The 27738-nt window shown below is 39.3% G+C and overlaps 1 protein-coding gene across 1 annotated transcript in view; it reads left to right on the plus strand.

Moving 5' to 3' along the window:
• ADAMTSL1 (ADAMTS like 1) overlaps positions 1 to 27738 on the plus strand; it is a 376366-nt gene that overhangs the window by 22013 nt on the left and 326615 nt on the right. The window contains 1 exon segment of the mRNA XM_044920766.1: positions 11704 to 11749. Within this exon segment, the coding sequence (XP_044776701.1) occupies positions 11704 to 11749 (46 nt within the window).

Raw genomic sequence — 27738 nt, forward strand, 5'->3', positions numbered from 1 at the left:
CGACCCTGAGACAGAGAGCTTTTCTTCTCCACATATGCAGTCAAAACCCATTTTGCTGCCAGATAGGAAGAGGAACAAAAGCTGCTCTTAATATGAATGGTTTTAAAGAAAAATGTTGTTATTCTCCAGGCCCCCATCTTGCAACGGACATCTGGGTGATATGAGCGGATTGAAGAACTTTTGTCTCTAGCCAAAATAATTCATAAATTCCCAGCTCCAGGGTTGTATCGGGTGAGGTTGTGAGAGTCCTAGAGTTTCATAATATACATTTTCTCATGAGGAAGATGGAAAAGTTGGACTTGATGTTGCTAAAACACATTTGTTTTTATTCTCATTCTTTGCCTCCTTTGGCTACTGAGCAAATGTAAGATCATTTGCAAACCTTATGGCATGTGTGTATGTATAATAAAGTGCATGTCCTTCCTGCTAGTGGATCTCGAGCCAAAGGCAGCAATCCCCCTACCCCACACCCACCATCTTTCAGAGAGAAAAAATGCATCGCAGTGACAAATACAATTTAGAGTAAATAGGTGAAAATAAACAGAGTCTGTTAAAAAAAAAAAGCCAGCTTCTTTCCTCTGGTAGCTATTTTGTTTCATGTTACATTTTCATCTTCATTTTATTATAGAAAGATTCCAATCAGGTTTCAGGGTTCAAAACTTAGAGCAAATATTAAACCCAAAAGTTCTCCATGACCTCCTGATAGCATTTCCTTCTGTTCTACATCGTCTCTCTTCCTTTGACCCATTTGCCCTTTCTTCCTTCCTGTCCTTCCTCCCACCCTCCTTCCTTCTTTTCTTTTCTCAAGAAATGCTTTGTGGAGTGCTAACTATACACCAGGCACTTTGCTAAGTACTGGGGCTCAGAAATCAAAACATAGACGGCAGGAGGAGAAAAGCAAATAAAAGAAACCAAAAATATGGGTTTTTTTAAAGTGAAAACAGTCCCAGACAGCTAGAGGACTGTCCTGGTCCTTTAAAATGCTGACCACATTGTTTTTCATCTCTTGGCCTCTTCTTCTAGTGAACCTCTTACCTACCGTCCCTCCACGCCCATGCCCAGCTAGCAAAATTCTTAATGTTATTTTAAGTTGCATCCTACGCAATGTCCCTTAGTCTCACTTTGCTGTACTTAAAAGTCATTTTTGTTCACACTGCTTTGAGTTACCCTTCTATAAACTGGCCCGTGTTATAGTTATATGTATGGCCCTCTCTCCCACTATACCTACGATCAGCTTATGGGCACAGATTTTATCTTGCTTGTCTTTATATCTTCCTGCCTTGCACAGAGTAGGTACCTGCCCGATTCAATGTTGGATGAATTTACTGAATAGAATATTAGGGCCAGGAACCTGCTGTAGGGCTGTTTCTGAGTAACCTTTTCTCCCATCACACTCTTGGGATACATGGGCCCATATGGGACATCACACCTAAGATACTATCTTCTTAAATACTTCTCTCTCCAACTCCTTTTGTATTTAGTATCCAGACCACACCCACTAGTTGTTGACTATGAAGTAGACTGTTGTGTGTTTTATGTGGACCGGTGTGGATTTTTTCCAATGAAATTATAACTTCGAAAGAGTCAGAAAGATCATCATTTTCCTGTCTTTCCCAGTGCCTTGCATAGTACTAGTTCAGATTGGAAGCTCTAGAGAGGTGCAAAGTGACTATAAATCTTAAAGCATGATACAAAAGCTTGTCAGCCAGAAACCCTGCACGAGGGCTCATTTTCCCTGTCAGACTGCTTACTGTACATTTTCTCATTAGATTTTTGGAGAATATGCTTGGAGCTGTTTCTGGCTTCATTAGAAGTTGGGCGTGATCATTATGGTTTACATTGTCATTGTTCTTGCTTTTTGCTTTTTTGATTGCATGAGGCTACTCCTCATTTTCATAACCTCAGCCCATATTTGTGGGAATGAAATGCCTTGTTGTAGCATGTCTGTCTTTGAAGAACAGGCAGAGATATGTAAAATCATACTTGTTTGGGAAAAAAACTTGGCAGGGATTTTTCTAGTTGTAATTTAGAACATACCAAACACTCATAATAGCAAATAAACCAATTTGAAACTCAGAGGACAAACTCCAAAATTCAGTCTACAGTATCCTCACGTGAGTCTAAATTTTAATTTAACAGCTCTGCAGCCTCTTAGCTGCTGCTAGAGAATCTGTAAAAGTTGGAGAGATTTCCTGAGTTTCCTATGGTAGAGAAAAGATCAAACAAGCAGAAGGAATTTCTTCTCAGAATGTCTTCTCCAAACCTACATCATTTCCATTCATATTGAATTTGTTCTCTACATGAAGTTTTAGTAACCCTCTCTGTATACATGAACCAGGGTCTCCAAGCTGGTACAAAATTCAGAATGTTTTTATAATGAGAGATTAGTATAGAGCAGAAGTGTTGAATTATAAAACTAAGGTTACAAAAATATGTTACCTATGCCAAAGAAACACTTTTAAGTCAAGGCCTCGATTTATGGCACTTTTAAAATTTGGGCCTCTGCTACCCCCCGTCCTGTTTAAAATTGCTTTGAAAATGCAGCTTTTAGGCCAACTGTTCTTTTGGCTTCTTTGGCCACGTTAGAACTTCTGGCAGATTGAGAAGAGCTAGTGTGACATTAGGGCTGTGTCTGTTCCCAGCCAGCTCACCTACTGATGGATGATGCCTGGCAGCATGCCTCCTTGTTGTTTGTTGTATTATTACGACAGAAAGCGTTTTCAAAAGCTACATTTATCAAGTTGTCATAATAGTTTGGCTTGTATATCTATCTACTCAGAAAAAAAAATAAATCTCTCCCTTAGCGTTAATCTGTTCAAGGCACGTGATGCATCACATGAAAAAGAGGCAGTCCAGAATGAATAGGGCATTCTGCGTGAATGTGGGGACCTTTCAAATAAATGCCTAAAAGAAGAGATATTTTTTATGCATGCATTTGAAAGTCCCATAGCACCAAAGACCTCTCTTTCCCTTGTTTCAAGGGTACTTTTCCGTTGCTGGTTGTACATGTTGCAGATGCATTATTTCTAGAATTTTGGTGACTTTGTTGAAGGAAGGAGGTTTAACCTCAAGGAGGAAAAACATTGAAGTTTGCCACAAAGGAGGTCAAAGACACCGTTTAATGTTTAAGATCGGTTTTTCATTGGCAAGTGTCACCAGATTAAGCATTGCTTGTTTGTTTTTTAAGATTATATTTATTTATTTGAGAGAGAGACTGAGCACAAGCATGTGGGTAGGGAGCAGAGGGAGAGGGAGAAGCAGACTCCCTGCTCGGTGGGAAGCCTGCTTCTCCCTCTCCCACTCGCCCTGCTTGTGTTCCCTCTCTCACTGTGTCTCTCTCTGTCAAATAAATAAATAAAATCTTTAAAAAAAAAAGAGAGAGCTAGGTGGTTGTCTGGGAGCTCATGGCTGTTGGAGGTGGGTAGAGAGAGATTCAAAGTCTTTGTCCGGAGTAAACATGTACTCATTAAATGTTTGTTAAAAATATTTCAAATGTAGGGGTGCCTGAGTGGCTCAGTAAGTTAAGCGTCTGACTCTTGATTTTGGCCTAGGTCATGATGTCAGGGTTGTGAATCAGGGCTTGAGAGTCTCTCTCTCCCTCTCCTCTGCCCCTCCCCCACTCTTGCTCTTTCTCTCTCTCTCAAAAAAAAAATATTTCAAATCTATTAATGTTAATAAAGCACTCACTGAGGATGCATACTAGGACATCTCCAATTATTCAGTGATATAGTATTAAATGAATATATAATATAAACATGGTTATCTGTAGATACTTTTTTTATTGAGATATAACTGACATATAACATTGTACAGGTTCAAGATATACAATGTGTTGATTTGGTGGGTTTTTTCCCCATTTTTCTCATCCCCTAGCCCCCCTTCTCTTTGCAATCATCAGCTTATTCTCTGTATTTGTAGGTCTGCTTCTATTATTTGTTTGTTTATTCATTTGTTTTGTTTTTTAGATTCCACATATGAGTGAAATCTTATGGTATTTGCTCTTCTCAGTCTGACTTATTTTTCTTAACATAATACCTTCTAGGTCCATCCATGTTGTTCCAAATAGCAAGATCTCATCCTTTGTTATGACTGCATAATATTCCATTGCATATATATATCTCACATCTTCTTTATCCATTCAGTGGACACTTAGGATGCTTCTGTATCTTGGCTATTGTAAATAATGCTGCAAAAAACATAGGAATGCCTATATCTTTTCAAATTAGTGTTTTCATTTTCTTTGAGTAAATACCCAGTAGTGGAATTATTGGATCATACGGTATTTCTATTTTAATTTTTTGAGGAAACTTCCTACTATTTTCCACAGTGGCTGCACCAATTACATTCCCACCAACAGTGCACAAGGGTTCTTTTTTCTCCACACCCTCCCCAATACTTGTTATTTCTTATCTTTTTTATTTTAGCCATTCTGATTGTTGTGAGGTGATATCTCATTGCGGTTTTGATTTGCATTTTTCTGATGATGAGTGATGTTGAGCATCTTTTCATGTGTCTGTTGGCCATCTGGATGTCTTCTTTGGAAAAACGTCTATTCAGGTTCTCTGCCCATGTTTTAGCCAGAATGGTTTTTTTTTTTTTCTTTCTGTCTTCTTTTTGATGTTGAGTTGTATAATTTCTTCATATATTTTGGATATTAACCCCTTATAAGATATATAATAAAAATTTTAAGGCGTACAACATGTTGATTTGATGCATCTACATATTGCAATATGATTGCCACTTTTGTATTAGCTAACACCTCTAACATGTCCCATAGTTATCATTTCTTTTCTGTGGTGGGAACAATTAAGATCTCTCTTAGAAACTTTGAAGTTTATGATACAGTGTTTTTATCTATAATCACTATGCTGTGCATTAGACTTCCAAGACTTATTTATCTACTGGTTGTAAGTTTGTACCCTTAAACTACATCTCCCCAATTCCTCCACACACACACACACACCCAGTCCCTGATAACTACCATTCTATTCCGTTCTTAGGTAGATACTTTCTGAAGACGGGGTGGTGCTGAACTTGCTCCTCTTGCTGGGACCAAGCCCTACACACACAAAGTTTCCAAATGAACCAGGTTCATTTTGATTCTCATGAAAGACATTCTAAATTAGAATTAAATGATAATTATTTAAACATGGACTAAAATGCAGAACATTAAAGACTTACTTTTCTTAAGCAAAAGAGTGAAACAGAGCTAAAGGAAAGAAGAGAACATGGGATTTAGGACACCCACCACTAACATGTCCTCTAACTCCTTTTTCTCCCGCATGCAAGGCAAGATCACCACTACCCATCTGTGATGCACAGACTCCAGTTCTTCTAAACCCTAGGTTTTTATCATCAGGTTTGACCTGTGGATGAGGACAGTGAGCATCTGAGGATAGCTTTATACACAGAGTCCAGAGGTTCATGTAACTTCCTTCTTAATGACTAAGTTGATTGGTATCAAGTGTTGTTTCCTTGAAAGAACCTCTTACAGTAAAGTGTCTGTTGAAAATGAAAAGCAGCCCAATGATGCATTTGCACTTGGTCCTCTTAAGTGTTCTCAGAATTTGTTATTCTCTTGAGGTCTTTGTAAAAAACAATCCCAGAAATGTAGAAGTGCTTTAACTGGCTCCTTGGGGACATCTTCCTGCAAGATAGTTCCAGTGAATACTGCAATGTTCAAATTGAAGTAAGGGAGGAAAACCATGCACCAACACTACACAAAATCCTGGTTCCAGCTGTAAGTCTGCTTATCTTGTCTAATCTATGCTCATTTTAGGATCCACAGTCTAAAGGACCCAGAGTCCTTCCATCAGCTTGAACAGCTGATATGGTTTTATACCTGATCTTTTGTGAAGAGCTCATGGTTTCCATCCAGATAACTAAAAAGAGAGAGATAAGCAGATGAACAGTCATATTTTACAGTTCTTTGCCCATGAGTCCATATTTGAAAGCCAGCAGGTGTTCCAAGAAATACCTGTTCTGACTGAGCAGCGCTCTTTGCTTTTTGGAAATCAAAGGCAAAGCTTCATGAGCAGTATTTAAGAATCCTGGAGTCTTAGGGTGCCTGCGTGGCTCAGTCAGTTAAGCAGCTGCCTTCAGCTCAGGTCATGATCCCGGAGTCCCAGGATCGAGCCCCAAATCGGTCTCCCCACTCAGTGGGGAGTCTGCTTCTCCCTCTGCCCTTCACCCCTCTCATGTACTCTCTCTCTCTCTGTCTCAAATAAATAAATAAAATGTTAAAAAAAAAATCCTAGAGTTTTAAACACACAGTTACCATACTTTCCTGAAACTCTTTACTGACACCAAGGATGACTCTGATTATGTCCCCAGAAGAATCTGTTTGCTTAGGGAAGAAATGAGAAGAATTTTGAGATAAAAATTGATGTATTTTATCCATTTTTTTTTATTCTTAGTGAGAGATAGTTGAATATGCCTCCCTCTTTTAAAGACTAAAATTATGTGAGAGGGAGGGTGGGGAAGTAGGGGGCCAACAAGTTGCTAAAGCCTGGAAAGAGAGCTTTAATTTTCCATGGTAATTCATCTCTTCTATGGTTGTCAAATTATGGTAATTGAAACTAAGATATCAGGATTTTAAGAATTGGAAGAGTTTGGATGGCTTTTTGTGTGTTAATGAGAGACCAATAAAGTGTGCCTCAAGCTTGCACTAATCTCATTATAAGTGAATTAAAGTCTGACTAATTCAGAAATAATAGCTTGTGATTGAGATGATTTCCATTTTTGAGAGAAGGAATTAAGTCAAAATTAAGAAATGACCAGCTAGGAGTAAAGTGCTAAAATAAATAAATAAATAAATAAGGAACTTTCCATTACAAATCTGGTTTGGAATATATTTGAATATTTCTATTTTGTTCTTTCATATTGAGCCAGTTCCAAGTCCTTAATTGGTACAGTCCTTAGTTCACTAAACGCAGTCCTGAAACTTTCTATAGTTTACATCAAAAGGAGGCATTTACTTAAAATCTCTGTTATCAGTGGACTATAACTTGCTTTGGAAACCATTTTGGATTGAAATTTCTGTTTTATTTCATTCCCAGAGGTGAATTTTATTTTGCTTAAATGTGAAGGAAACCACTTGGCTGTTTTATGTTAATGAACTGTTAAAGAAAGGAAGAAAATATTTTTTACTGCTTGACCCTCAAATGAGGCTTTTGTGCCCAGATAAATGCCTTGGAGGAAGAAATTCACACTTGGCACGAATTAAAACCTTGTGGTGGAAGTCACTTCATTAACTTAAATAAAATTTATATTCAGGTTTAATAAATTTGAACTTTTAAAAAGTAAAAGCTTCTCTGCACTGAAGTTCTTTCATGTTACATTTTATAGAGGAGTGTGGTTCTCTTGGAGATGTTCCCGATGTACAATGTGTGTCTAGGTATCCTTTACTTACTAAAAGTGAGTTTAAGAACTGAAGAGCAGCTGATAAATTGATACGGTAACAATAAGGTGCAGTTAACCAACTCTGCTTGGTTTCCCAGATTTCATCTAGTATTAATATTTCACACATCTTTTTTTTTAAAGATTTTATTTAGTTATTTGTTAGAGAAAGAGAGAGCAAGAGAGGGAACACAAGCAGGGAGAGTGGGAGAGGGAGAAGCAGGGTTCCCGCGGAGCAGGGAGCCCGATGCGGGATTTGATCCCAGGGCCCCTGGATCATGACCTGAGCCAAAGGCAGACACTTAATGACTGAGCCACCCAGGCACCCCAATATTTTACACACCTTATGCACATCTTGTTCCTTTTTTTATTGTTTTACATGCTCCGGAGTTAGATAAAGCTGAGTTCCAGTCCCTGGTTCTCTCTTTTCTCAATTCTCTCATCTATTAAATGGGAATAATAAAACCTTGCAAAGTTGTCGGAAGCTTACTGATAATGTACACAGAATATGTAACCTTGGCTGGATACCTATAGAACACTCAATAAAGGCTAGAATTACTATTGTTATCCACAATTTTATAATGTCTTTCAGTAATGAGGACCTTTCCAAAATCCAGCATTACCACTTTAATATCATATTTCAGTCAATTAAATGAAATAAGCTCTCACTAAATAAAGTAATACTATCTAGTAAAGGGAAGGCTTAATTCAGGGGAAAAATTAAATTATTTGTAAATCAATATGAGGTGTTAGACAATTATCAGATATTCTTTGGAAATTGCAGCGTTTCTCCTTGTTTTGTGGTTGTTTTTGTTTTTGCTAAGTAAGAAGGATTTAAATCAGTCTTTTTTTTTTTAAGATTTTATTTATTTATTTGAGACAGAGAGAATGAGAGAGACAGAGAGCACATGAGAGGGGGGAGGGTCAGAGGGAGAAGCAGGCTCCCCGCCGAGCAGGGAGCCCAATGCGGGACTCGATCCAGGGACTCCAGGATCATGACCTGAGCCGAAGGCAGTCGCTTAACCGACTGAGCCACCCAGGCGCCCTAAATCAGTCTTTTATATTATGTGCCTTAATCTCCTATTTTTCAAGGATGCTTTTAAAATGTGTGTTTGTGGTTGGAAATATATGGGGAAAGTCTCATTTAAGTTAATGAAGCAGGTTTTTTTCTGCTTGTTTTGGTTTGATTTTTAGTAAATGATATCTTGATAATAACCCCTTGGCATTTGAACAGAGCTTTTGTAAATTATCTCAGTTAGTGATCACAACTTGGTGTCCCACCAGTCCCAACATACATTGGACTGATGAGAAGGGTAAGATCCCGAGAGGGCAAGAGGCTTATGCAAGGAGAAGAGCAAAGTCTATGACCTACATCTTCAGACTCTTAATTTAGAATTGTTCTCATTATTCCTTTCAGGGATAAGGCTAGGAAAGGAAAATAAAAGGAGGTGAAAAGCATAGAGCCTTAAGATCTTAATGATTAACACAGGAATTCACTTTTTTAAAGCAAGAAGTCATTATATCTCTTAGGTTTTAAAACATTTGGTGGTTCCCCTTTGTCTATTGTCAAGTTCAAAATTAGAAGGTATTTCTCTCATCTACAGTTCCCCATATAAATCCCAAAGTCCAGCAAAACCAAGCCATATCTTCTTATACCTCTATGCCTTTGCCTGTGGTTTATTCTCTACATACTCTTAACCCTCTTTCAATACCTATTATCTTTTTATAGCTATTCTGCAATTAATTTATCAAATGTCTACCTAATGCTTACTGTGTGCTAGGTACTTTTGGAAGTGTTTCACAAATATTAACTCAGTTAATCTTCATGATAATCCCAAGAGATAAGTAATATTATCCCATTTTACAGATGATAAAACTGAGATATTAAAACTGCAGAAGAGGTCAAGATTCCAGAAAGAGGATTTTGGTTTCAAAGTGGGTACTCTGGACCATTACACCATGTCACCTATGTACTCAGAATTTTAAAACTGAAAAACTTACCACATTCAGCCAAGACCAATGTCTAAATGGCATGCTACCTGAGGCCTCTGGGTTGTAGAATTCATTACCTTGCAAATTTACCATCAACTGGAGCCTAGTCATCATCTTTTTAGACTCAGAAATCTGGTATTTTTCAGCAATCATACAAAGAACAGCTCCTTTTCTTGGAAGTAGACTCACAATGACTTGGTCCATGAGATTAATGTTTCAAACTAGAATGCTAGTTTATTTATTAACTTACAGTGAAAAATAGGACTACCATATGGACCAAAATACCCACATCAGCATGACAAGCACAGTCTGCCTCTCAGCAGTCCTGAGAAACCAGATCACTCTTGGCAAGTTGTTTGGTCAACATGGCATAGTAACAAGGGGTATTCCTGGGATGAACAGACGTTTGTTGGCATCCGCTAAATTAGCATGGGGCATCTATATCATGATAGCAACAGCCTTGCCAATGGGACCTGGAGGATATGAAGTTCATTGGCCTTTTGCCTGGGACATTGCTGGCCTGGCCACTGACAACCATATATCTCCATCATTCTCTTCTTTTCTATGATTGTAACACCTGCCAGCCCTTCCTTTCCTTTCCCACATTCTATTGTTAATGCATGTTAATGTGTCAAACTGGTCACAGTCAGGTCTTCTGGCCTGGTACCTTTCTATTTCTTTAGGACAGCTTTTGTGTAATTATATTTTCGGATGCTATTCTCTTTTTGATAACATCCTCAAGGCCTAATACAAATAATATCTAGCTTTTCCTACACTGAATTATAACGACATTTTCTTAATACCAAGGACAAAATCATATTCATTCTTCTTTGTATTCCCAGAAGTAAATGCATTGCCCAGCACATAATAGGAGCTCAATGGACATTTGCTGAACAAACAAGTAAATTAGGTGGTGGTAAATCATTGTGATTATGAGTGTAAGCTCTGAAGCTGGATGGCCTTGCTTCAAATCTCAGCTCTACTCCTTAACACTTGTGGGATTTGGACAAATTACTTACCTGAGCTTCAGTTTTCTCATCTGTAAAATGGGTATAATAATAGTACCCTATCTCCCAGGGTTCTTGAAAAGATTAAATAAATTAATACATATAACAAACTTAGAAATGTACCTGGAATTTCATAACTATTAGTTATTAGTATAATCATTCTCTCAGCATTTTATATTTTTACTTGTTTTGTAAAAAGTATGACTCATTTTGCAAAGAGCAGAGTACTGCTGTCCTTGCTTTAAGTGTCATCATTGAATATTTAATCAAAAATTGTTTTTGTTCACAGAAATTCAGTAAAATGGAAACTCCCATGTAGTGCTGATGGGAGTACAGAATGGTACAATTTTATGGAATGCAATTTGGCAATATTTATCAAAAGCCTTATAAAAGTTCATTCCCTTTAGTCCAGTAATTTCCCTTCTAGAAATTTATCTATCCTACAGCCATAGTCAGAAACTTAAACAAAACATACACATGGACATAGTTTATCACACTATCATTTATCAAACCCCTAATTGGAAATTACTTAAATGACAAGTCATGGAAGAATGATTACAAATATTATGTTATCTCATTTAATGGAATATTATGTAGCTCTCAAAGCTATGTCTTCAAAGTTATTTAACAGTGTGGGAAAATGCTTCCAAAAATTTTTAAGTGAAAAAAAAAAAACAAACTACAAAATGGTAGAGGTGATGTGATTTCCTCCACACCGAGAAGAAATCAATAAAATCAAAATAATAGTGATTATCCTTTGATGAGGCAACTCTGGGAGATTTTGTTTTTGTAGTCTTCCTATCCCAAAACCTCTACAATGAGCATGTATTTTAGAAGTAAAAATAATTCTTTAAGTACTGAGTTTTCCTGTCCTTAGATGTGTAATTTTAAGACATGTTGAATAGTAAGTCCCATTTTTACCTTATGCTAGATCTACATTTTCTCAGTGAAATATCTCTTCAGTCTTACACCTGAAATAATTAGGAAGACAGGATTCATTTACAGAAAACCTTGCATTAATATTTATTTGGCTAAATAAGCACCAACTGTAAATACTTATTTTGAAAATTTTTGGAAGCAAAATGAATGCTTAGTTTCCTCCCTCTTAGAGAAATCCGTTTCCACGCACAACTTCTTAAGATAACGCTGTTTAGTATTTGATAGGAACTTCTCTGAGAACATTGATACTCAGAAGAAAAGAAAGACTCTTATTAGTATTAAGAGAAACTTGTTTTTACAAGCAAATAGTTTCAATTTTGAGCCTTTCACAGGTAGTAATGAGTTTGTTTTTCTTTTTATCACCTAGGAGCTGTGAGGGAAGAAATATCCGATATAGAACATGCAGTAATGTGGTAAGTATTGAGCTTCTGTGATTGTGATAATGTATTTTTTTAAGAACTGAATAATGCTACGCAGTTTTATGTATCCTGAACAAGAAATCAATTAGTGTTTCAGTAAGAGTTATTCATCTCACCCTATAGTGACAATGCAACTGTAAAAAAATAGATATTTTAATGTTCCTCAATATAAACTTTTAATCAATTGGCCAGATTGAAACTAACTAGACTATTTCAAAACAGGGACTCTGTTCTGTACTTCTCTGCTTTCTGACTTTTCACATCTAAGTCCCTTGAGAACCAATAAAAGGAATGATAAAAGGGAAACCACTGGGGTCTTGTGAAATAAATATTAGTTAATCAAACTCAGATTTGACAAATTCATTCATTCATTCAACAAATACTGTTCCATGCCAACTATGTGTGAGGCACTGCACTAGTACAAGGAAAAATAACATGTCGTCACTGTCTGGAAACATCTGTGATAAAGTAAGAGATGCAGAGAGAGAAGATAGATGTGCACATAACCACATTCTAGCACAAAGTATGACAAATGCTCGAAGAAAGGGATAAAATTGTTTGTGGGTTAAAAATGGAGAGACATCTGAAGGGTCATCAAGGAAAAAGTGTTTTAGATGGAGCTTGAGGACCAGGAGAGCTGTGACTGATCCACAATGAGTATGAGGGAGGGACAGTCAGTCCAAGTAAAGGGGACACGATGGGCGACTTTGGATGCAGAAATGTTTAAAGTGTGCTCTGCATATGAATTTGGGTAGGATTGTGCCTAGCAGTATGGAAGAAAAGAACTGAAAAATATTTTGAGGTTACACCTTGAACAGATTTGAATGTTAGTCTTCCAAGCTTATATTATTTCAGTGAATGATGGGGGATCACCAGAGGCTTTGGAGCAAGGGGATGATATTATAGTTTCTTTCACTTCAGGAAGATTAATTTTGTCATGATATGAGGGATGCTGTGGAACAGGAAATCAATGGGGAGCAAGACACAATCAGCACTTAAACCAGCACTTTTATCTCAGAAGAGATAAAAATGAAGGTCCTTTTGCAAGACCTAACAAGCAATTTAAATTAGAATGATGAACTGAAGTGAGAGTTAAGGAAACAGAGAGGTGTGTACATATTTAGAGCTCTTGTACTGTCCCATCCTCTGTTAGAGTAGCTCTTTCCTCATTAGCTACATGATTGGCATTTTCCTTATTCCAGTCATCTCAAATGCCACCTCCTCAGAGAGGTTTCCTTGACCATCTTATCTGATGTGCTTGTCCCACTGCCCAATCCCAACTCTCAGAACAATCTTGCTTCCTTTATAGTACTTTGACTTTCTTCATAGAACTAATCTCTACCAAAATTTATATTCTTTGATTACTTGTTTGTTTTCTGTTTTCCCACTCTAGAATGTAAACTCCGTGAGGATAGGAACCTCATGCATCATGTTCTCCCCTTTATCTCCCCATGCCTGGAACTGTTGACTCACACCTATTAAGCACATGATAGAAATTTGCTGAATTTAAATGAATACTCAGGCTTCTGAAAGAATGGTGGATGCCATCATCAAAACTAGGAACATTGGGAGGAAGTTTGGGAGAGAGAAATGAGAAATTTGATTTAAGGACACTATGGAGTTTGACATGCAGGCTGGACTTGTAGGTGGTATATTCAACTGTGCAATGGGGATTTGATCTCAGGAAAGGGATCAAGGCATGAGCCATAGGAACACAAATAAGATGTATAAAATTTGAAGATTGGGAAGCAGTTCCTTAGGTAGAGCATGTAGAATCATAAGAGGAAAAAAGCTCAGAACTTTGGTAAATGTCTGTATTCAGAGAGAAAGAACAAGAGTGCCAGGTAAACCACAAAAGGCACCATGAGAGAAGTAGCAGAAGAAATAAGAATTCCTAAAGGTGTTCAGTAGGATAAATGTTGCCAATAGGTTGAACATTGAAAAAAAAAGCCTGCTGGGGCAATGGTTTATATGGTGTACCAGGAACAAAAATCAAGATAACAGGGGGTAAAAATGAATATCAATGAGAAAATGGAGTCAATGGGTATAATCTATTCTTATTAAATATTAACAGAGGTATTTCATCATCTGTGGAGTCACATAAAGGTAGGTGGGTAGTTGGTCTGTTTGCAACGAGTAAACCTTGAGAAATAAGTTGATCTAAAAGGAGAGATTGATGATATGAGATGAGGGGACACAGTGGGTGACAGGAAGAGGAATCTTGGTAAAGGAAAAGGCCATATGCCTCACTCTGAGAAAATAGAAGCAAACTGAGAGAGGAAGGATGAGGAACTAGAAAGATTTTGAAGAAAAGTTGAGGCTGCTCAGGATACACAACCTCAAGCTTCCCTGTAGAGTTTTCTCTGTCACCTGCTGAAAATGAAGGAGGTGAGTTGAACTTGAAGAAGTGAGCACGAAGATCTACAACAGCCACTGGGGGAATCAAGTGGAAGCCAGCAAAGCAAAATAGGGAATTGTTAGGTGGCAAAGAGGGGCTTCAGCTCAGGCCAAAAAGCTTGATCTGACAGAGAACAGGGGAGAAGGGTGTTAGGACTTAGTCCAGTGGTGCACTGGGGCAGGAATAGAGAAAACTGGCATTAGGGGTGACCTGCTGCCAGAGTACAGATGAGATGAGCCGAGAGAAACCAAGATGAACGAAAAGTATGTATATTTTTAACCCCTGACCAGGGAGAGTGCACGCAACTAGAAGACATGATCTTTAGGAATCAGAGTTATTGTTCAGTGGAAAATTTTGCCTAGTTCATTTCCTTATTTCCACTGAGAACACTAGGTGACACATAGGTTTAACTGCCAATTGGTTAGAAGAATCAAATCTGTAGTTCTTGAATTTTGAAAAAATGGTATTGACAGAGTTTGTTTTAGAAACAGTATAAAAAATGTTTAATGGAAATATACTTTAGCTCATTGGTTTTCTTTACTATCCCTTTTAAAGTAGTGATATCTTGTATATCAGGGTTATTTTTTTTTTTAACTACCATGATGTTATTTAAGAATCTCCATAATGTCCATTCTGGTTCTTTATAAAAGCTTTTAAAATAGTGGAAAGGGTCCAAACTCTCCTAAGTAGATGAATGCCTAAAGCATCATGAGCAGATGTCTGCCTACCCTTTCCTTAAAGCTCTTCAGGAACAGCCCACAATTTCCTTGCTATCATTATGAGCACTTTCGTGGACAGATGTAGGCTAAGACTCAGACCTAATTTTATTTAAAACCCACAGTGTTACCTGAGCCAATTCTTTACAGCTTGCAAAATCAAACTGACCCTGAGTTTTTTATGAGAATCTAAAGTCTTCAAATCATTTGAAGCTTTTTTTTTTCTGGCTTTTGGCCACGACAGAAGCAACATTGCCAAAACACAAATGAAAAATCTCATAAGAAAGAATCTTTTCATAATCACATTCCAGTTTCTCAAACTAAGAAGCTCAGGGCAATTAAGTTAAATATTCCCCTTTTAAATACCTGTTTTGGAAAAACTCAAGGGTCTCTTGTTAGCTAAGTGTCCAGGGTCAGTCCTTAATCCCTGACAGCTTCCTGAGGCTCATCTGAACCTCTTCTCCACAGATTCACCCTCTTTTTCTATTCTTCATAGGTGCCGCATATGACATTTCTTTAGGTACTTATTCTCCGAGGCTGAGGAGGAGAAAGTATCTCCTTGCTTTTCTAATTTTTCTGCATTACCTGAAAAATCAGCTCACATGCTTTTATGGTTTTCTTGTCAATCACTCTACAGACAGGGGGATATCAATAAAGGAAGTTCCCATGATGTTTGCCTAGTTCTCATAGTCATGCTACTTTCTTTTTTTTTTTAAGATTTTATTTATTTATTTGAGAGAGAGAAAGCATGAGCAGGGGGTGGGGCAGAGGGAGAGGGAGAAATAAGCTCCCCACTGAGCAGAGAGCCCAATGCGGGGCTTGATCCCAGAACCCTGAAATCATGACTTGAGCCGAAGGCAGATGCTTAACCAACTGAGCCACCCAGGCCCCCCCATGCTACCTTCTTCTACTATTTCTAGCTGGTCCAAGTAGACTATTTTCATTTCTAAGGACATAGTGCATTCAACCTTTCCCATTTCACAGTCCCTGCTCCTGTGTAGGAAAGTGGCAGGCCCCTCTCAATCTGTAAGGAAAGGCTAAGAATACTATTGGGAAAAACAATAGGTGTCAACTAGCAAACCACTCAAGTGGGTCATTTAAGTCTCAGATCATCCCTGGGACTCCTCAAAAAGGTTTCCTTAGGTCACATCTTCATGCTTATTCAAATTAGACCTCAACTCTGGGCCCCTTGATCTTAAGTAGGCATTTTAAATTTACTTTCAAAGTGCTTAGACTAATATCGTGTTACTTATAAACTGTTTCTTTGTCACCATCCTTAATCTTCACAAGAGTTTGGAAGCCACATTTCTGTATCTCTTCTAGAACTCTTCCAGAGTTGAGCAGGCAGGGAATTCTGTGCTAAGAGGTCACGGAAGGTCCATGTCTGATTTTCTCACCAGTGTACATCCAGTGTCTAGCACGAATTGTCTAACAACAGCTTCTGAAACAGTGTGTCAGGGAACACAGCCACCTGACAGGTCTGCCCTGGGATATTTTAAATATTCAAAGGAACCACAGCGATGCTTGACATGTGTTGGGCACTATGCAAACTACTAGATCATGCTATATTCCTTTCTGTGACATCTTTGCTAAGTTGCTGAATAAGCAACAAACCCAGTTCTCCTGAAGCTTTGATTAAAAACAAGTACTGTGAGGGGCACCTGGGTAGCTCAGTCCATTAAGCATCTACCTCCAGCTCAGGTCATGATCCCAGGGTCCTGGGATCGAGCCCCACATTGGGCTCCCTGCTCCTTGGGGAACCTGCTTCTCCCTCTCCCTCTGCCTGCCACTCCCCCTGCTTGTGCTGGCTCCCTCTCTCTCTCTGTCAAAATAAATAAATAAAATCTTAAAAAAAAAAAAGTGAGTACTGTGAGGAAATCAACGTGGGACCGGAGATGAGGGTGGCAATTGTCCAATCTGATTTCATACATTAAGAAGTTTTGCAGTACTCAACAAGTGCAAACTTACCATGAGTAGGTAAACCTGGTTATTTATGAATGAAATAAAAGCTACTATATATTTTTTTCAAATAGCTACTAAGTCATTAAATAGCTACTAAGTCGTTAAGATGCAAATACCTATTGAGTTGTTTGGACCTAGACTTAATCAATGGAACTGTTAGGTATTCCTTTTGGCCTAGGGTGCTATAAAAAATTACTGAGATATGACAGGGGCTATGAACAGATGAAGCTTAGCAACCTCTATCACGTGGTAGGCTTTCAACACATATGACAAATGAATGAATGAATGAATGAACGAATGAAATCCTAAATAAGGTAACATTTGAATGGAGGCTTTCAAAATGATAGGAATTTTTCCAGGCTACAATCAGAGAGAGAGTGTTATAAAAAATGGAAATGGAATTTGTTGAACAATTTCTGCTGTGACCTACTGTGTCCCAGGCACTTTCTCTAGGCAATGGGGTATCATAGCTACAGAGAAAGGTAAGGCCCTCCTCTAATGAAACTTACTCTCTAGTGAGAGAAAGCAGATTATAAACAAATAAAGAGGAGTGTGACAATTTTGGAGTGAACAATTCTGAGGGAAATCAAGCAGGCATAAAGACTGACATGGGGGAAGCTACTGTGTATGGGGTGGTCAGAAAATTCTCTCTGACATGACCTTGGGGCCCCATTAGTACATGTGAAGGGGAAGGCATGAACTAACCCAGCTTCTCGAGGTGCTGGTAGGTCATTTTATGAGGTATGGTATTTTATCCGTACTGAGGAGTCTGAATATACCCCCAAGTGTCATTCCGTAAGGGGCATTCATAGCCTCTGACTAAGGGCGATGGGCATTATTTGCAAGAGGACCAGAAGGCTGACAGCAAGGGGATTGCTCTAATCACCCCTTTCTGTGCATTTCTCTTCTAGGCCCAGAGCCGGTCAGTCTTAGACTGAAATATATGAAAGGCAGTGGGAGGTTTTCTTAACCTCAAGTAACATGTTTCTTACCTGAGAAAGAAATTCTGAGGGAAAGAATGTTGGTTTCTTCCTAATAATGTTCAAAACCCTCCCCCTACTCCACGGAGCTTCCAGAGGGCACCCTGGGCATCCAGAGTGGTCCTCCCCAAGGCTGACTAGACTCAGGAGCACTGGACCTAAGAACTGTTCTTCCTGCTGGATCCATTCATGATTCCCTCATTAATGACCCATCCAGCTGAAGAGCAGGAATTTTCCTTATACTGTAATCTTCCTTGAGAAAGAGAGCACTCTCATTTTAAACTCTGACAGCACATGTCTCTCCCAAGTAACTTTATTAGGACTTGAATTGTAAGTTAATATAACAAAATTGGGGCCAGCCTCTCCTATCCTTACCCATGTGCATTTAGCCTTGTAATGGCCATCTCTGAGGGGCCATCAAGATGTGTGGCTAGGAGCTGAGAGTGATCTAAAGGACACACTTCATTTTTCAACCCCATGGACATGAAGGACTAGAAAAACCGTAATCTCTAAGTGGGCTGCCACTTAGTAGTTACATGCTTTTGAAACAAAATTCCTTAATCTCTGTTTTCTTACCTGTAAAAATACCCTTCTTATATATATATCCAAAGAATGTTAATACGGTGTTTATGGTAGTTGAAAAATTGGAAACAAATGGAAAGGGGCTGGCTAAATAAACTGTGGTACATCCATACCATGGAGACTATACAGTCATTAAAAAGAGTAAGTCGGATCTGTATGTCCAAGCCTGTAGAGTTTTTCCAAGACATATCAAGTGTGAAAGAAGCAGGTTGTGGAATAATGTCTTTAATATGATCTCAGTCAGTTTTTAAAAACCTCCAAACTGAGGTCTGTCTGGGTGTGTGGCATACCACACGGTCTTGAAGGACACATATCAAATTGATCACAGTGATGATGTTGTGCAGAGAGAGATTTTGAGTAACTGAAAAAGGACTTTCCTTTTTTTATTCTGTATACTTTTGTAGTACTTTTGATTTTTTACAATGATCATATGTATTCTTCTATTACAGGTATAAATTTAAAAATATAAAAAAGAAAATGAGGTCGGGGCAAAATAGTTTGAAAGTCATTGAATATATATATTTATTTTTTTGAAAGTTTGAGGAAAAAAATTCACAGTTTTTCCGAGGATTACATGGGGAAACATCTAAAAAGCTGTGAGCATGCTCAGTAATGTTGGCTCTGGCCTCCCTCAGTCCCTTTCTTCTACTCCCCCTTTCTGTGGTGAAGTACTCTTTCCAGGAGAATACACTATTTATAAAAGTGAAAATTAGATCACTTTAAGTTCCTGAAGGTCAGCCTTACTGTGTGACATCATGGAGAACTTTTCTTGATTATTTTGCCAAATAAACAGGTTCTAGGTATTCTGGAACAAGAATATTAGTCCTCATCTCTGGCAGAACTGCAGGCTTATAATGCCCCTTCCTTTGGATGAAGTATAGGAAAACAGACTCTTTTTTAAGATTTATTTATTTATTTATTTATTTGAGAGAGAGAGAGAAAGAGAACACAGGGGGAGGGGCAGAGGGTGGGAGAGAATCTCCAGCAGACTCCCTGCTGAGCAGGGAGCCCCACACAGGGCTCGATCTCAGGACCCTGAGATCATGACCTGAGCTGAAATCAAGAGTCTGATGCTTAACTAACTGAACCACCCAGGCGCCCCAGAAAACAGACTTTCTATACTATACTCTGTAGGCTGAACAGTTAGGTCTCTGGCAGCCTTATGGCTTGGCTTTCTTTGGCCAGAGGAATGCTTGGTTGGAATTGTTATATATTCTCAGGAACATATCCCAGGGGACCAATCAATATCCCCCCCTAACGAGTCTAACTTCCCACAAAGCTAGAATGAATGTAGAATGGTGACTTAACTACTTGTAGGGCTTTGTGGTTTCTGTGTGTGTGTTTTTCCCTTTCAACATTGAGAATCACTATTGCTGAAACAAAAGGATGTTCTTTAGGGAACACATTTTCAGGAACATCTTGATTTTCCCGACTTGGACCATAATTCTTTCTATTTATGCTGAAATTAATAACAAAGGAAAATAATATTTAGGGGGCAAGAAGTGCTAAGTGACTTGTATTGTTACCCTGCAGACAGAGTCCCTGTTCGAACCTCTGTTAGCACCAGCGCTAAGCAAGCTTTGACCATCCTGCAAATGAATTAATCTCTAAGTGCAAGTATACAGCATGCCATGTGGATAACTGGAGGTTGATTTTGGTTCAAAACACATCATTTCTCTTCCAATAGTTAAACACCGAGCCTTTAGAATAAATGGTTGAAAATATCTGCAGCAATTACTCCGGGAAAAAAAAATAAAAAGCCCTCATATTTTATGACTAACTGTTTTATCATTTGTGGCATAAAGAAATAAACATTTTTTTAATGATTCACAGATTCCTTCATTTGGTGGATCTGGTGGATATAGATCTCTCTGCAGTGCTTATTGCTAGGCAGCCAGCCAAGTTTTTAGGGATTTTTCCTCCCCAGCGGGTTGGGCCCTTCTGCTTTTCTTCTCCCCTAGGCCTTCTTTTTACTGCAGCACACATTTCTTTTCTTTTTAATGCTTCTTCTGACATGTCTTTATTGGACCCCTCCGAAGTCTCTCTACTTTTCCTTCCACCTTAATGTGTTCTCTTGATGTGTTTCTTATCCTCTGCCTCAGCTTTCTACTCTCTGGGAGGGGTGTGACGTGAACATGACTCCATGGAGAGAACCCAGGCTGGGCCGCTCTGCCGTTGCCCCCCTGTGGTTGGGCAAACTCTTCGGACTGCCCACAGCCTCATTTTCTCAATTATGAGTGGAAATGAGGGGACTGTTCACCTCACAGTACTCCTCTGCAAAAATCCGTGCAATGATGTAACTACATGGGAGACCCGCAATGAATTTTCGTTCCTTCTGCCACCTTAGATTGGCAAAGACAGGTAAGGGATCATCTTCCAAAAGAGCTAAATTCCCCCGCTGAGGATGATTTTGCCCTCATCCCTAACTCAGGGTAATATGAAGAACTCCAAATCGTTGGGGAAAATACAAAAGGAAATATATTGTTATGACTAATTTCTGCTGATTTGCATCCTTCTGGTATATTTAAAGGCTATAGGTGAAATGCCCCCCCCTAAGTTGGTCACAGTTTATTCTAAGCCAGCGACATCCCATGGAGACTGTCAGAGGGAAGATTGACAATACCTGTAAATAGCCTTTGAGTGATACGAGCTGGCCTCCCTGTAGTCACATGTTCTAGTTCACGCATGTAGTGCTAAATGATAAGAACTGAGTGCCTCACATAGCAGCTACGTTCTTTTCCTGTGGATTGATAGCTAACTGCCAAGCAACTGCTTTCCTAAGGCTGTTAGTATGAACAGGAATGCCTACATGGTCAACTCAGAATTTGTTTCCTTCAGTATCATCATGATCACTTGCCATTATTGAAACTCTCTGAGGAAAAAGGTCAGCTAGACCTTTTGCAGGTGTGCATCTTGTTGTTAATGGTCCAGTCCAGGCTTCACAGATTTTTGAAGGGAAGAAAAACCCTTCATTGATGCACCTGATGAAGGGGATTGAAGGATTGTCTATCATTTCCTTAGAGTGTTCGGATTTATCAGACTAGAAAAGCTGGTGTGAGTCTCTCTCCCAACTAGCTCCATGACCACAGGCACACACCTTTCTCCTCTCTGTGTTGGCATCTCTGTAGAAAATGACTGGAACACGGATCGTACACCTCAGAGGGATCCTGGCAAAGTCATAGATCTACAGAAGATCAGAATTAGAAAGGAACTTATTTGTTTTGGTTATCTGCCAGGTGCCAGGCCGAGGGCTAGTGACTAACTCATTTAATTCGCACACCACCTTGAGAGGTATTACCCTGATTTTACAGATAAAGAATTCTGGACATTTAAAGAGATAAAATACTTTACCTAGTGGTTCTAGTGGTGTTGCTAGGTTTGTATAAGGCCAAAACCCCATGTTCATCTCAGCATAATGCAAGAGGGTGTATCAATGATCTAGGCTGACTCATTTAGCAAATAACAAAACTAAAATACAAAAAGATTAAGCCTCAAGCATTTTTACAACAGACGCTTTTTTTTTAAGGAAAAGAGATATTCAAATAAGTTTACTATAGCAATTATAATCCTTCAAGGCTAGAAGTATATGAACTGCTGAGGATTTTAAATGTGCAATTCAAATGCAGCAGCAAAGGCAAATCTAAGCATCCTTGCTGAAAACATCCCAAATTCCCTCTCCTTTGAGCTTCTCCTCCTGTCAAGAGGATATAAATTTACTGAGTCAATACTTCTCAAAACCTACTTTCTCAAGTCCTAGTTTCTGAATTACACAAAATGCATGCTGGCCTCCGGTGACCCAGATAGAAGCTCAAAGCGGGGATTTGACAGTGACTTTGAAAGAAATTACTACTGCAGTTCTTCCCTTGGCAGAGTGCCTTGTGGAATGAAACTAAACAAGCTGCCATGCATAGGTTGCTAACGTGCAAATACTTGTCTGTGCTCAGTCTGCTCTCCGTGAGACTCGAAATGATAAGCAGCATCAAATCTTCCAATTAACACCAAGATGTGTTGAAACTCAGGCAACATCAATTCCTATGCTTTTTCCTCTAAGAGATCACTCCCAGACCTCTGTGCGGAGCCTTCTGAGCTAAGGCCATTATTTAATTAGCCCACTTTCGTACTGTATTGTACTTCTAGGAATCTTTTCTTCATATGTTTTTCTCTGCATTTTCAACATCCTCCTCCTTTTCAGAGGAAACTGTGAAATTTAAAGAGGCTATCTTGGAGGTTTGGCTGTATTTTTTTTCTTTACAATCTTATGATGAGCAAAGCTACCCATGGCTCTGAGGATGTATTTAGTTGGGGCTTCAAATTCTGTTTGGAGTCCTGAATGAAATATGGTCATCACAGAAGGATGGGGAAGGGAAGCATTATTTAGTGTCTTTGCCTTCAAATCTTTGCCAAGCAAATGTGTGTCAGAGCACATTTGACCTATAATGGACCATTCTCCTTTTCCCAAACAATATATTCATTACAAAAACTCCTGCCCTCCCCAAACAGAAGATTTTAAATGATATATCACTACATTTCACAAAGTGGGATTTAGGACTTTTTAATTTTTCTTTTTCTTCCTTCAAAATACTGCTGGGAATTATTTACTTTGAATGCTTATAGATCCTGAAATGCAACTTGGACAAACCTCTCGATACTTCTAGAACTGGAGTTTGGAAATCAGTTTTCAGACAACTTTCTGTGGAGCCACCTTGACCTCATTGCTGGGTGGTGAAGGCTAAGCAGCCAGGTTTCTATGAACATCACCCCTATTGTGTCCAGAAGGGCTCTGCTCTTACCTGCTTTATTGATTAGCATCCTGCCTAAGATTCTTTGGGTGGAGGGTGGAAGTATCTCTGCAACGAAATAAGAGTATGAAACGCCCTGCTTTGTAATATCCCTCCTAAAATGTCTTCTAGTTTCTGTCTGATTATTCCTAGGGAAGAAATGTATCCACCTTATATATATTTGTGTACAAGGCTAATTGCAAGAGAGCGTTTCTTATAAGCTGATGTGTACTTTCCTATGACTTTCATTCAACTTTAGTTATTGACTCTGTACACGGCATTATGCTAGGAGCAAATGACAACAAAAAGATTTGTTCAAGATAGTCTACTCTCAAATGTTTTGAAAATGGAGGCAGGAAGACAAGGAAGCCAAAGATACAGTTATTTACAATCCCGTGCAAAATAAGATGTGAAAGAAAAGTGTAAGGAAATAGCTAAGAGAATTTCAGATCTGGTATTCCCTCTGTTTCCAAACGAGCAGCAATGTCAGGTAAATTATAAAACGATAAAACCAATGACACAGCCAAGTTCAAAAGCAAGATTAAAATGTCCGTAGACCAAAAATGGAGCATACATACAAGAGGGTGAGCAGTGCTGATGGTCACAGGCTTTTGGGCTCCATGACTAGAAGTAAGCAAAGATTAGTCCCAGCTCAACTCCTAAGGGATTACCAGGGCTAAATTTACTTGCACATGAGAAGGAGCCCCTAAGCCAGGTAGAGAACTTCATGTCAGAAACCCGGATGGGCTCTTTGTGTAGACAGTAGCTGAAGTTTGGTTTGGTTTGGTTTTAAATAATGATGTTTTGCCTGGGATGAGAGCTTTATCTGAAGCAGTGGGTCCAGAGAGGATGGTAGACATCATGGACTGAAACTACCAAAGGACACTTTGGCTCTGTGGCTGGATTTGCAGCTTCCTCATTATGGATTAAAACCCCAAATTCCAGGGGCACCCGGGTGGCTCAGATGGTTAAGTGCCTGCCTTTGGCTCAAGTCATGATCTCCAGTTCCTGGGATCGAGCCCAGCATTGTGCTCCCAGCTCAGCGGGGAGTCTGCTTCATCCTCTCCCTCTGCCTCTCCCCCTCCTTGTGCTCTCTCTGTCTTTCTCTCTTAAATGAATACATTAAAAAATTTTTTTAAATAAAATAAAATAAATAAAACCCAAAATTCCAGCATAGCAATTTAATTCTGAACTGGGAGCTGTATGAACCACATGGAGATAATCACAAAACTTTTAGAGCAGATGGGGACAAAGAGAAAAAAAGGACAAGCAAACTCTTTCCATTGAAAATAAGTCTACAAATATTTCAAATTTCCAATTTTCAAAAAAATTCCAAACACAGTAAATAACTATATCAAGAAAGTCAACAAAATTAATATTCATGGAGGAGGAGCAAGATGGCAGAGGAGTGGGAGACCGAAATTTCGTCTGGTCCCAGGAATTCAGCTGGATAGGGATCAAACCATTCTGAACACCTACAAACTCAACAGGAGATCAAAGAAAAGAATAGCAGCAACTCTCTGAACAGAAAAGCGACCACTTACTGGGAGGTAGGACGTGCAGAGAAGTGAATCCGAGGCGATATTCGGGAGGATAGATGGTGGGGGAGGGAGCCTCTGTTGGCTGCTTCTGGCAAGTGATAGAGCCGCAGAGCACAAAATCGGAACTTTTAGAAGTCGGCTCTGCTGAGGGACATCACTCCAGTGGCTAAGCAGGGGTGGAACCCTCACGGGACAGTGTGGTCTCAGGACCCTGGGGGTCACAGAAAGACCGGGGGTGCCTGAGTGCAGCAGAGCTCCCAGGTATCGGAGCAGGGAAGCCAGCTGCAGAGACGGAGCCGAGGCGTGGGCTCTCAGCTCGGGGTTGCCATAAACCATGATCCGCGGCACAGTCGGGCCACTGTTCCTCCAGCAGGGACCCAACAAGCGGCAGATCCGAGGTGACGCCCCTTCCTCCCCTGGGAGGAGCAGCGCAGGAGTGCACAGCAGGGATCTGCTGGGTTTGGAGACTCCACACGGGGTCATGCGCCAGAGATAGAAACGCTCGGTCACAGGCCAGGTGAGCACAGAGTGTGGCCGGAGACCGGGGAGATGGGAGTGACTGACTGCTTTTCTCTGGGGGTGCACTGAGGAGTGCAGCCCTGAGTTCTCGTATCCTCTGGGATGGAGATTGGGAGGCTGCCATTTTCACTCTTGGCCTCCAAAGCTGGACGGAAAGCTTGCAGGGAACAAAAGCTCCCGAGAGCAAACCCAAGCGGACTGGCAAGGGCGGGGCAATTCCGCCTCCGGCAAAGACATTTGGGAACCACAGCAACAGGCCCCTCCCCCAGAAGATCAGTGAGAACAGCCAGCCAAGACCAAGTTTACCGATCAATGAGAAGGGCAGAACTCCAGCGCTAGGGGAATACTGCACATAGAATCTATGGCTTTTTTTCCCTATGATTCTTTAGTCTTTCAAAGTTAATTTTTTTATTTTCTTTTATTTCTTTTTCTATTCTTTTTCCCTTTTTCAGCCAATATCTTATCAATGCCTTTTTTAAATATCTCTTTTATTTTTCATTTTTAGAGTCATATTCTATCTGTTCATTGTAGTTAACCTTAATTTTGGTATATATATAAGTTGTTCTCTCTTTAAAATTTTGGGATACAGTTTCTTCTAACAGACCAAAATATACCCTAAATCTCTAGTGTATAGCTTTGTTCTAGTCTCCTGCCTGATCACATTCTCCCTTTTTTTTTAAATTTCTCTTCTTTCTTTTTTCAACCAACTTCTTATCTTATCAATTCCTTTTATAAAATCTTTTGTAATTTTCATCTTTACAGTCATATTCCATCCCTTCATCGTATTTACTCTTATTTTTGTACATATGTAAGTTTTTCTTTCTTTAAAATTTTGGGAGGCACTTTCTTCTAACAGACCAAAATATGCCCAAAATATACTGTGTAGCACTGATCTATTCACGAGCCTGATCGTATTTGATCATATTCTTTTTCTTCTCCTTCTTCTTTTTTCTTTCTTTCCCCTTCTTTTCCCCTGGTTTCAGGTCTCTTCTGATTGTTTAGTGCATATTTTTCTGGGGTCGTTGTTACCCTGTTAGCTTTTTGTTCTCTCATTTGTCTATTCTCCTCTGGACAAAATGACAAGATGGAAAAACTCACCTCAAAAAAAAAGAACAAGAGGAAGTACTGACTGCCAGGGACCTAATCAATACAGACATTAGTAAGATGTTGGAACTAGAGTTCAGAATAACAACTTTAAAGATACTAGCTGGGCTTGAAAAAGGCATGGAAGATACTGGAGAAACCCTTTCTGGAGAAATAAAAGAGCTAAAATCTAACCAAGTCGAAATCAAAAAGGCTATTAATGAGGTGAATAAAAAATGGAGGCTCTAACTGCTAGGATAAATGAGGCAGAAGAGAGAATCAGTGATATAGAAGACCAAATGATGGAGAATAAAGAAGCTGAGAAAAAGAGAGATAAACAACTACTGGATCATGAGGGCAGAATTCGAGAGATAAGCGATACCATAAGACGAAACAACATTAGAATAATTGGGATCCCAGAAGAAGAAGAAAGAGAGAGAGGGGCAGAAGGTATATTGGAGCAAATTATAGCGGAGAACTTCCCTAATTTGGGGAAGGAAACAGGCATCAAAATCCAGGAGGCACAGAGAACCCCTCTCAAAACCAATAAAAATAGGTCAACACCCCGACATCTAATAGTAAAACTTACGAGTCTCAAGACAAAGAGAAAATCCTGAAAGCAGCTCGGGAGAAAAGATATGTAACCTACAATGGTAGAAACATTAGACTGGCAACAGACGTATCCACAGAGACCTGGCAGGCCAGAAAGGACTGGCAGGATATATTCAGAGCACTAAATGAGAAAAATATGCAGCCAAGAATACTATATCCAGCTAGGCTGTCATTGAAAATAGAAGGAGAGATAAAAAGCTTCCAGGACACACAAAAACTAAAGGAATTTGTAAACACGAAACCAGCCCTAAAAGAATTCTTGAAAGGGGTCCTCTAAGCAAAGAGAGAGCCTAAAAACAACATAGACCAGAAAGGAACACAGACAATATACAGTAACAGTCACCTTACAGACAATACAATGGCACTAAATTCATATCTTTCAATAGTTACCCTGAATGTAAATGGGCTAAATGCCCCAATCAAAAGACACAGACTATCAGATTGGATTAAAAAACAAGACCCATTGATATGCTGTCTGCAAGAGACTCATTTTAGACCCAAAGACACCCCCAGATTGAAAGTGAGGGGGTGGAAAACCATTTACCATGCTAATGGACACCAAAAGAAAGCTGGGGTGGCAATCCTTATATCAGACAAATTAGATTTTAAACCAAAGACTATAATAAGAGATGGGGAAGGACACTATATCCTACTTAAAGGGTCTATCCAACAAGAAGATCTAACAATTGTAAATATCTATGCCCCTAACATGGGAGCAGCCAATTATATAAGCTGATTGATAACAAAAGCAAAGAAACACATCGACAACAATACAATAATAGTGGGGGACTTTAACACCCCCCTCACTGAAA

Source organism: Neomonachus schauinslandi, chromosome 13 (genome assembly GCF_002201575.2).
Source record: "Neomonachus schauinslandi chromosome 13, ASM220157v2, whole genome shotgun sequence".
NCBI classification, from domain to species: domain Eukaryota; kingdom Metazoa; phylum Chordata; class Mammalia; order Carnivora; family Phocidae; genus Neomonachus; species Neomonachus schauinslandi.